This window comes from Arachis hypogaea, chromosome 10 (assembly GCF_003086295.3).
Source record: "Arachis hypogaea cultivar Tifrunner chromosome 10, arahy.Tifrunner.gnm2.J5K5, whole genome shotgun sequence".
Classification (NCBI taxonomy): domain Eukaryota; kingdom Viridiplantae; phylum Streptophyta; class Magnoliopsida; order Fabales; family Fabaceae; genus Arachis; species Arachis hypogaea.
In genome coordinates this window covers 103682847-103694377 of record NC_092045.1, presented here as the reverse complement: position 1 = coordinate 103694377, position 11531 = coordinate 103682847, and the positions used below count along the sequence as shown (strand labels likewise).

Here is an 11531-nt window from a genome sequence, read left to right as displayed (position 1 = left end):
TAGAACGGAAGTGGTTGTCAGGCACGCGTTCATAAGGAAGGATGATGATGAGTGTCCCGGATCATCACATCTATCAGGTTGAAGTACGAGTGATATCTTAGAACAAGAATAAGCTTGAATTGAATAGAAGAACAATAGTAATTGCATTAATACTCGAGGTACACCAGAGCTCCACACCTTAATCTATGGTGTGTAAAAACTCCACCGTTGAAAATACATAAGTACAAGGTCTAGGCATGGCCGAATGGCCAGCCTCCCCTAATAGCATGTGAATTCGAAAATAGGGAAAAAGACCTGATCCCAAGATCAAGAATGATCAAAAGATATGAGTACAATAGTAAAAAGTTCTATTTATACTAAACTAGTTACTAGGGTTTACAAAAATAAGTCTTAGTGCAGAAATTCACTTTCGAAGCCCACTTTGGTGTGTGCTTGGGATGAGCTTGAGCTTTACACGTGCAGAGGCTTCTCTTGGGGTTAAACGCCAAGTTGTAACGTATTTTTGGCATTTAACTCTGGTTTGTGACGTATTTCTGGCGTTTTACTCCAGAATGCAGCATGGAACCGGTGTTGAACGCCAGTTTGCGTCATCTAAACTCGAATAAAGTGTAAACTATTATATATTGCTGGAAAGTCCTGGATGTCTACTTTCTAACGCAATTAAGAGCGCGTCATTTGGAGTTCTGTAGCTCCAAAAAATCCATTTCGAGTGCAGGGAGGTCAGAATCCAACAGCATCAGCAGTCCTTTTTCAGCCTGAATCAGATCTTTGCTCAAATCCCTCAATTTCAGCCAGAAAATACCTGAAATCATAGAAAAATAAACAAACTCATAGTAAAGTCCAAAAATGTGAATTTTGTATAAAAACTAATGAAAACATCCCTAAAAGTAGCTAGATCCTACTAAAAACTACCTAAACACAATGTCAAAAAGCGTATAAATTATCCGCTCATCACAACACCAAACTTAAATTGTTGCTTGTCCCCAAGAAACTGAAAATCAAATAGGATAAAAAGAAGAGAATATACTATAAATTCCAAAATATCAATGAAGCTTAGTTCTAATTAGATGAGCGGGACTAGTAGCTTTTTGCTTCTAAACAGTTTTGGCATCTCACTTTATCCTTTGAAGTTTAGAATGATTGGCATCCATAGGAACTCAGAGTTCAGATAGTGTTATTAATTCTCCTAGTTAAGTATGTTGATTCTTGAACACAGCTACTTTTATGAGTCTTGGCCGTGGTCTTAAGCACTTTGTTTTCCAGTATTACCGCCAGATACATAAATGCCACAGACACATGACTGGGTGAACCTTTTCAGATTGTGACTCAGCTTTACTAAAGTCCCCAGTTAGAGGTGTCCAGAGCTATTAAGCACACTCTTTTTGTTTTGGATCACGACTTTAACCACTCAATCTCAAGCTTTTCACTTGGACCTTCATGCCACAAGCACATGGTTAGGGACAGCTTGATTTAACCGCTTAGGCCTGGATTTTATTTTCTTGGACCCTCTTATCCTTTGATGCTCAAAGCCTTGGATCCTTTTTACCCTTGTCTTTTGGTTTTAAGGGCTATTGGCTTTTTCTGCTTGCTTTTTTTTCGCAAGCTTTGTTCTTCACTGCTTTTTCTTGCTTCAAGAATCAATTTTATGATTTTTCAGATCATCAATAACATTTCTCTTTTTCATCATTCTTTCAAGAGCCAACAATTTTAACATTCATAAACAACAAGATAAAAAATATGCACTGTTCAAACATTCATTCAGAAAACAAAAGTATTGTCACCACATCAATATAATTAAACTAATTTCAAGGATGAATTCGAAACTCATGTACTTCTTGTTCTTTTGTATTAAAAACATTATTCATTTAAGAAAGGTGAAGGATTCATGAAATTATTCATAGCCATAAGACATAGACAATAGACACTAATGATCATGTAATAAAGATACAAACATAGATAAACATGGAGCTCAAAAACCAAAAAATAGAGAGATAAGAACAAGAAAGTTACGGAATGAGTCCACCTTAGTGATGGTGGCGCCTTCTTCTTGAAGGACCAATGGTGTTCTTGAGCTCCTCTATGTCTCTTTCTTGCCTTTGTTGCTCCTCCCTCATAGCTCTTTGATCTTCTCTAATCTCATTGAGAATGATAGAGTGCTCTTGGTGTTCCACCCTTAATTGGTTCATGTCATGACTCAATCTTTCTAGAGAAGTGTTGAGTTATTCCCAATAGTTGTTTGGAGGAAAATGCATCCCTTGAGGCATCTCAGGGATTTCTTGATGATGAGTTTCCTCATGCGTCTCTTGAGATCTATGAATGGACTCTCTTGTTTGCTCCATCCTCTTCTTAGTGATGGGCTTGTCCTCTTCAATGAGGATGTCTCCTTCTATGACAACTCCAGCTAAGTTGCATAGATGGCAAATGAGATGAGAAAAAGCTAGCTTTTCCAAGGTGGAGGGTTTTTCGGCTACTTTGTAGAGTTCTAGAGGGATGACTTCATGAACTTCTACTTCCTCTCCGATCATGATGCTATGGATCATGATGGCCCGATCCACAGTTACTTCGGATTGGTTGCTAGTGGGGATGATGGAGTGTTGGATGAACTCCAACCATCCTCTAGCCACAAACTTAAGGTTCAGTCTTCTCAATTGAACCTGCTTGCCTTTTGAGTCTCTTTTTCATTGAGCTCCTTCCACACATATGTCCATGAGGACTTGGTCCAACCTTTGATCAAAGTTGACCCTTCTAGTGTAGGGACGTGCATCTTCTTCCATCATAGGCAAGTTGAATGCCAACCTTACGTTCTCCGGACTGAAATCTAAGCATTTCCCCCGAACCATTATAAGCCAATTCTTTGGGTTTGGATTCATGCTTTGATCATGGTTCCTAGTGATCAATGCATTGGCATAGAACTCTTGAACCATTAAGATTCTGACTTGTTGAATGGGGTTGGTAAGAACTTCCCAACCTCTTCTTTGGATCTCATGTCGGATCTCCGGATACTCATTTTTCTTGAGCATGAAAGGGACCTCAGGGATCACCTTCTTCTTGGCCACAACTTCATAGAAGTGGTCTTGATGGACCTTTGAGATGAATCTCTCCATCTTTCATGACTCAGAGGTGGAAGCTTTTATCTTTCCTTTCCTCTTTCTAGAGGCTTTTCCGGCCTTAGGTGCCATAAATGGTTATAGAAAAACAAAAAAGCTATGCTTTTACCACACCAAACTTAGAATGTTGCTCGCCCTCGAGCAAAAGAAGAAAGAATAGAAGAAGAAGAAGAAGATATGGAGGAGAGGGAGAGAGGTTTGGGTTTTGGCCTAGGGGGAGAAGAGAAGGTAGTGTTGTGTAAAAAATGAAAAAGGATGGAGGGGTTTATATAGTGGAGGGAGAGGGGTTAGGGTTCGGTCATTTAGGGTGGGTTTGGGTGGAAAAGAGATTTTGAATTTGAAGGCAGGTGAAGTTTATGGGGAAGAGTGGATGGAGGTGAGTGGTGAAGAGGTAATGGGGAAGAGTGATTGAGGTGATTGGTGAATGATATTTGGGAAAGAGTGTTATAAAAAGGTGTGAGAGAGAGGGAGAAGATAGGTGGGAATCCTGTGGGGTCCACAGATCTTGAGGTGTCAAGGATTTCTCATCCCTGCACCCTTTAGGCGTGTAAAATGCCCTCTGTATGCAATCCTGGCGTTTAACGCCAGACTGATGCTTGTTTCTGGCGTTAAACGCCCAAATGTAGCTTGTTTCTGGCGTTTAACGCCAGCCTGATGCTTGTTTCTAGCGTTAAAACGCCAGCTTGGTGCTTGTTTCTGGCGTTAAACACCAGACAGATGTTTGTCTCTGGCGCGCCAGACAGCTCTTCCTCCAGGGTGTGCTTTTTCTTCTGCTATTTTTTATTCTATTTTTAATTTTTGTAATTATTTTATGACTTCACATGATCATAAACCTAATAAAATATAAAAGAACAATAGAAATATAGATAAATAAAAATTGGGTTGCCGCCCAATAAGTGCTTCTTTAATGTCAATAGCTTGACAGTGAGCTCTCATAGAGCTTCACAGATATTCAGAGCATTGTTGGGACCTCCCAACACCAAACTTAGAGTTTGAATGTGGGGGTTCAACACCAAACTTAGAGTTTGGTTATGGCCTCCCAACACCAAAATTAGAGTTTGATTATGGGGGGCTTTATTTGACTCCGTATTGAGAGAAGCTTATCGTGCCTCTTTTCCATGTTTACAGAAGGATAACCTTGAGCTTTAAACACAAGGTAATCCCCATTCAATTGAAGGACTAGTTCACCTCTGTCAACATTAATCACAGCTTTTGCTGTGGCTAGGAAGGGTCTTCCAAGAATGATGGATTCGTTCTCATCCTTCCCAGTATCTAAGATTATGAAATTAGCAGGGATGTAAAGGCCTTCAACCTTTACCAACACGTCCTCTACCAATCCATAAGCTTGTTTTATTGACTTGTCTGCCATCTCTAATGAGATTCTTGCAGCTTGTACCTCAAAGATCCCCAGTTTCTCCATTACAGAGAGTGGCATAAGATTTATACCTGACCCCAGGTCACATAGAGCCTTCTCAAAGGTCATGGTGCCTATGGTACAGGGTATTAAGAATTTACCAGGATCTTGTTTCTTTTGAGGTAAAGTTTGCTTAACCCATGTATTTAGTTCACTAATTAGCAATGGAGGTTCATCTTCCCAAGTCTCATTACCAAACAACTTGGCATTCAGCTTCATGATGGCTCTTAGATATTGAGCAACTTGCTCTTCAGTTACATCTTCATCCTCTTCAGAGGAAGAATAGTTCTCAGAGCTCATGAATGGCAGAAGAAAGTTTAATGGAATCTCTATGGTCTCTATATGAGCCTCAGGTTCCTTTAGGTCCTCAATAGGGAACTCGTTTCTGTCTGGGGGACGTCCCATGATGTCTTCCTCATTGGGATTCACGTCCTCTCCTTCCTCTTTGGATTCGGCCATTTTGTTAATATCGATGGCCTTGCACTCTCTTTTTGGATTCTCCTCTGTATTGCTTGGGAGAGTACTAGGAGGAGTTTTAGTGATTTTCTTACTCAGTTGACCCACTTGTGCCGCCAAGTTTCTAATGGAGGACCTTGTTTCATTCATGAAACTTAAAGTGGCCTTAGATAGATTAGAGACTATGGTTACTAAGCTAGAGGGGCTTTGCTCAAAATTCTCTGTCTGTTGCTGAGAAGATGATGGAAAAGGCTTGCTATTGTTAAACCTGTTTCTTCCACCATTATTAAAGCCTTGTTGAGGCTTTTGTTGATCCTTTCATGAGAAATTTGGATGATTTCTCTATGAGGGATTATAGGTATTTCCATAGGCTTTACCCATGTAATTCACCTATGCCATTGCAGGGTTCTCAGGATCATAAGCTTCTTCTTCAGAAGATGCTTCTTTAGTACTGTTGGATGCATTTTGCAATCCATTCAGACTTTGAGAAATTATGTTGACTTGCTGAGTCAACATTTTGTTATGAGCCAATATCACATTCAGAGCATCAATTTCAAGAACTCCCTTCTTCTGAGGTGTCCCATTACTCACAGAATTCCTCTCAGAGGTGTACATGAATTGGTTATTTGTAACCATGTCAATGAGTTCTTGAGCTTCTGCAGGTGTTTTCTCTAGGTGAATGGATCCACCTGCAGAATGGTCCAGTGACATCTTAGAGAACTCAGATAGACCATCATAGAATATATCCAAAATGGTCCACTCTGAAAGCATGTCCGAAGGACACTTTTTGGTCAACTGCTTGTATCTTTTCCAAGCTTCATAGAGGGATTCACCATCTTTTTGCCTGAAGGTCTGAACATCTACTCTAAGCTTGCTCAGCTTTTGAGGAGGAAAGAACTTAGCCAAGAGGCCGTGACCAGCTTATCCCAAGAGTCCAGGCTATGTTTAGGTTGTGAGTCCAACCATGTTCTAGCTTTGTCTCTTACAGCAAAAAGGAAAAGCATGAGCCTGTAGACTTCAGGATCTACTCCATTAGTCTTAACAGTATCACAGATCTGCAAGAACTCAGTTAAAAACTAATAGGAATCTTCTGATGGAAGTCCATGAAACTTGCAGTTCTGTTGCATTAGAGCAACTAGTTGAGGCTTCAGCTCAAAATTGTTTGCTCCAATGGCAGGGATTGAGATGCTTCTTCCATAAAAGTTGGAAGTAGGTATAGTATAATCACCAAGCATCCTTCTTGCATTATTATTAGGTTCGGCCATGTCTCCTTCTTTTTCGAGATTCTCTGTAAGGTTTTTTCTGAATTGTTGTGCTTTAGCTTCTCTTAGCTTCTTCTTCAGAGTTCTTTCAGGTTCAGGATCTGCTTCAACAAGAATGTCCTTGTCCTTGCTCCTGCTCATATGAAAAAGAAGAAAACAGAAAAGAAGAGAAATCCTCTATGTCACAGTATAGAGATTCCTTTAAGTGAGTAGAAGAAGAAAAGAATAGAAGAAGGAGAAGAGAAAAATTCGAACACAGAGGAGAAGAGAGGGTTCGAATTTTGAGATGAAGAAAAGTGTTAGTAAATAAATAAAATAAATAGAAAGAGATGAGAGGGAGATAATTTCAAAAATTGTTTTTGAAAAATAGTTAGTGATTTTCGAAAATTAGAAGAAGAAATAAAATTAAAATTAAAATTTGAAACAATTAGTTAATTAAAAGAATTTTGAAAAAGAGGAAGGTGATTTTCGAAAATTAGAGAGAGAAAAGTAGTTAGGTGGTTTTGAAAAAGATAAGAAACAAACAAAAAGTCAATTAGTTAGTTGAAAAAGATTTGAAAATCAATTTTGAAAAGATAAGAAATTAGAAAAGATTTTGAAATTGATTTTGAAAAAGATATGATTTGAAAATATATGATTGAAAAGATATGGTTGAAAAAGATTTGATTTTTAAAATTGATGACTTGACTAACAAGAAATTAAAAGATATGATTCTAGAATTTAAAGATTGAACCTTTCTTAATAAGAAAGTAACAAACTTCAAATTTTTGAATCAATCACATTAATTATTAGTAAAGTTTTCAAAATTTTTAAATAAAGATAAGAAAAAGATTTTGAAAATCAATTTTAAAAATTTTCAAAAATAAAAAAATTGAAAAAGATTTGATTTTTGAAAAAGATTTTGAAAAGATAAGATTTTTAAAATTGAAATCTTGACTTGACTAACAAGAAACAACTTATTTTAAAAAATTTTGACTAAGTCAACCCAAAGATTTTGAAATTTATGAGTAAAACAATGAAAAGATATTTTTTTGATTTTTTTTTAATTTTTAATAATGAGAGAGAAAAACACAAAAATGACTCACAACATGAAAAATTAATATCAAAACAAAGAAAATATGCAAGAACACTATGAATCTCAAGATGAACACCAAGAACATTTTGAAGATCAAGATGAACATCAAGACTTATTTTTAAAAAATTTTCAAGAAAAGAAAAACATGCAAGACACCAAACTTAGAAATTTTTCATGTTTAGACACTATGAATGCAAAAATACATATGAAAAACAACAAAAGATACAAAACAAGAAAATATGAAGATCAAACAAGAAGACTTATCAAGAACAACTTGAAGATCATGAAGAACACCATGCATGAGTTTTCAAAAAATACAAAAAAAATTTATATTTTTCGAAAATTAATTTTGGAAGAACGAAAAATAAGAAAAATTTTTGAAAGATTTTTGAAAACTTTTTGAAAATAAAATAATGGTTAAAACAAGAAGAAAATTACCTAATCTGAGCAACAAGATGAACCGTCAGTTGTTCAAACCCAAACAATCCCCGACAACGGTGCCAAAAACTTGGTGCACGAAATTGTGATCATCAACAATGACGCCAAAGACTTGGTGCTCTCAAACGTGAATCACACTTTGTCACAACTTCGCACAACTAACCAGCAAGTGCACTGGGTCGTCCAAGTAATAAACCTTACGTGAGTATGGGTCGATCCCACGGAGATTGTTGGTATGAAGCAAGCTATGGTCATCTTGTAAATCTCAGTCAGACGGATTCAAATAGTTATAATGGTTTTCGAATATAAAGATAAATAAAGCATAAAATAAAGATAGAGATACTTATGTAATTTATTGGTGGGAATTTCAGATAAGCGCATGGAGATACTGTGTTCCTTCTGAATCTCTGCTTTCCTACTGCTTTCATCCAATCATTCTTACTCCTTTCCATGGCAAGCTGTATGTTTGGGTTTCACCGGCATCAATGGCTACCTCCCGTCCTCTCAGTGAAAATGGTCCAAATGCTCGATCACAGCACGGCTAATCATCTGTCAGTTCTCGATCATGTCGAAATAGGATCCATTGATCCTTTTGCGTCTGTCATTACGCCCAACACTCGCGAGTTTGAAGCTCGTCACAGTCATCCTATCTCAGATCCTACTCGAAATACCACAGACAAGGTTTAGACTTTCCGGATCTTAGGAATGGCCGCCAATAATTCTAGCTTATACCACGAAGACTCTGATCTCATGGAATGGGAGGCTCGGTTGTCAGGCGAGGCAACTATGCGTCGTGGACCAGGAATCCAAGAGATATACACTCTAGCTCTCGCTTGTAGAACGGAAGTGGTTGTCAGGCACGCGTTCAGAAGGACGGATGATGATGAGTGTCATGGATCATCACATCCATCAGGTTGACGTACGAGTGATATCTTAGAACAAGAATAAGCTTGAATTGAATAGAAGAACAATAGTAATTGCATTAATACTCAAGGTACAGCAGAGCTCCACACCTTAATCTTTGGTGTGTAGAAACTCCACCGTTGAAAATACATAAGTACAAGGTCTAGGCATGGCCGAATGGCCAGCCTCCCCTAATAGCATGTGAATTCGAAAATAGGGAAAAAGATCTGATCCCAAGATCAAGAATGATCAAAAGATATGAGTACAATAGTAAAAAGTTCTATTTATACTAAACTAGTTACTAGGGTTTACAGAAATAAGTCTTAGTGCAGAAATCCACTTCCGGAGCCCACTTTGGTGTGTGCTTGGGATGAGCTTGAGCTTTACACGTGCAGAGACTTCTTTTGGGGTTAAACGCCAAGTTGTAACGTATTTTTGGCGTTTAACTCTGGTTTGTGACATATTTCTGGCATTTTACTCCAGAATGCAGCATGGAACCGGTGTTGAACGCCAGTTTGCGTCGTCTAAACTCGAATAAAGTGTGGACTATTATATATTGCTGGAAAGCGCTGAATATCTACTTTTCAACGCAATTGCGAGCGCGCCATTTGGAGTTATGTAACTCCAAAAAATCTATTTTGAGTGCAGGGAGGTCAGAATCCAACAGCATCAGCAGTCCTTTTTCAGCCTGAATCAGATCTTTGCTTAGGTCCCTCAATTTCAGCCAGAAAAAACCTGAAATCACAGAAAAATACACAAACTCATAGTAAAGTCCAGAAATCTGAATTTTGCATAAAAACTAATAAAAACATCCCTAAAAGTAGCTAGATCCTACTAAAAACTACCTAAAAACAATGTCAAAAAACGTATAAATTATCCGCTCATCAAGTGACAAAGGGGACAATTACTTCCAATTCTTTTTTAATAAAGAGGTAGATGTCTTGCGTGTTGAACGTGGTTCTCCATGGCTATTCAAGGATTACGTGCCCTATGTCAAGAGATGGAAGGAAGATCAGAACGGTGATGAAGAGATTGTTTTCAATTTTCCAATTTGGGTTCAATTTTGGGGTTTGCCAGAATCGTTTAAAACTCTCGAAGTTAGACGTAAATTGGGAAAGAGGCTGGGTATAGTGTTGGAGGTAGGTAAATTTTAGATGAGAGGTAGAGAAACTAGGATTGTAAAGGCCAAGATCAATATTGAAACTACCAAGAAAGTGAGGGATCAGTTAATTGTTGCAGGACCTAATAAAAAGGAGGTAGAGGTGGCATTGCGCTATGAGAGACTTGGAAAGTTATGTACCTACTGCGCAAAATTGGGGCACGAGGTGAAAAACTGCCATGATCTGCTGAAGTACACAAAGAGTGATAGGGTAAAAGAGGATGACATTGGCGAATGTGTTAAAGCCAGCCAAGTGGAAATACAAATTAACTCTGAAAGAGAAAGAACATTCAACAACTCAGCCCAGAATCAGAATAAGGCTACTCAACGTAAGAAAAAGCCGGTCTTAAACTGCTTATTGGAGGAATTTGCAGGGATGTCAATGCAAGAGGAGGAACAAAGTTTGAAACCACAAAACGCTGGCAACAAGACAGCACCTGAGTCACCTCAATCAGCCAACTCTAGAACAGAATGCATGGAGGTTACCATAGTTGGTCAGTTCAATGCCAAGGAGGATGAAGGACAACCTATGCAATTCACTGTTGGGCAATGTCTCACAACAGAGGAAGGCAGGAAGTGGAAAAATTAGCAAGACAAGGTGCTGGAGGGTTGGATACTAAAGCTGGATCCAAAAAAGGTTGATGAGTGGTATAGTTGAAGGATCTACAAAGAAAGTAAGAACAGAGGATGAAAATGCAGTTGAACAGGGGGTGGAGGGTGCCAGCCTACAAATGGCACCCAAGGCGCCATGAGAACTATAGTTTGGAATTATCGAGGTTTGGGGAGACCCCTGACAATTCACACCCTAAAAGGGATATGTAAATTCCACTCCCACGAGATTGTGTTCATAAGTGAAATAAAGAACCAATCTCGACAGGTGGAAGCAAAACTCCGGGCATGCAGCTATGAAAACTGGCATATTGTTAACCCGTCAGGAATGGCAGGAGGACTTGCGCTAGCTTGGAAGGATAGCATCAATGTTCAAATTATAAACAACGGGAAATTCTTTATAGCAGCTGAAGTTAAGGAGTTCAAAAACAATGGGGTATGGACGTTCATTGGTATCCATTTGAGCTGTTCAAAACAAATTCGAGCCTTACAGTTTGAGGAGTTTACAACAATGAGTCAACAACTAGAAGGAAAAGTGGTAATAGCGGGAGATTTTAATGCTATAATAAGTCAAGCGGAAAAGGAGGGTGGAGGCCAAAAATCAGCAACTACCATTGCAACATTCATTAATTTTATTGATAGCAACGAATTAGTGGATATTGGAATGGTGGGGCGGCCTTTCACGTGGACAAATCGAAGACACGGAGAGGATTTGGTGAAGGAGAAGCTTGATCGCTATTTAGTAGGGATGGGATGGAAGCTGAAGTTTCCGAATGCAGTGGTGCACAGGCTCACAGAATCAGGCTCGGATCATGCTCCTATCTTGATGGAAACTGAACCTCAATCCTGGCATAGTAAAAGGCGTTTTAAATACCAGGAACGTTAGTGTGGAGAAGATGATGTCAAAAGAATTGTCAGCGAAGTGTGAAAAATGGAAGTAGTAGGCTCGGCTATGTTCTTCTTGGCCCAAAAGTTGAAAGAATGTAGACATAGATTAGTTCAATGGCAGATAACTCACAAATCAAACTCTCAGAAAGAAATTAAGGACCTTCAAGCTAGCCTAGAGGAGTTGCGGATGGCTGGAATCAATGGGGGAGAGGAGATTACC

At 38.6% G+C, this 11531-nt stretch overlaps 1 protein-coding gene across 1 annotated transcript; it reads left to right on the top strand.

The window, feature by feature from the left end:
* Positions 1–10562: 10562 nt before the first annotated feature.
* LOC140175735 (uncharacterized) lies at positions 10563–11309 on the top strand. The gene has a single exon (XM_072204281.1). It carries the CDS (start codon positions 10563–10565, stop codon positions 11307–11309), a length of 747 nt encoding a protein of 248 aa, XP_072060382.1.
* The last annotated feature ends 222 nt before the right edge of the window (positions 11310–11531 follow it).

Bases quoted from the DNA above. Each gene is read 5' to 3' on its own strand.
- LOC140175735 (XM_072204281.1), top strand. From the start codon at position 10,563: ATGAGAACTATAGTTTGGAATTATCGAGGTTTGGGGAGACCCCTGACA.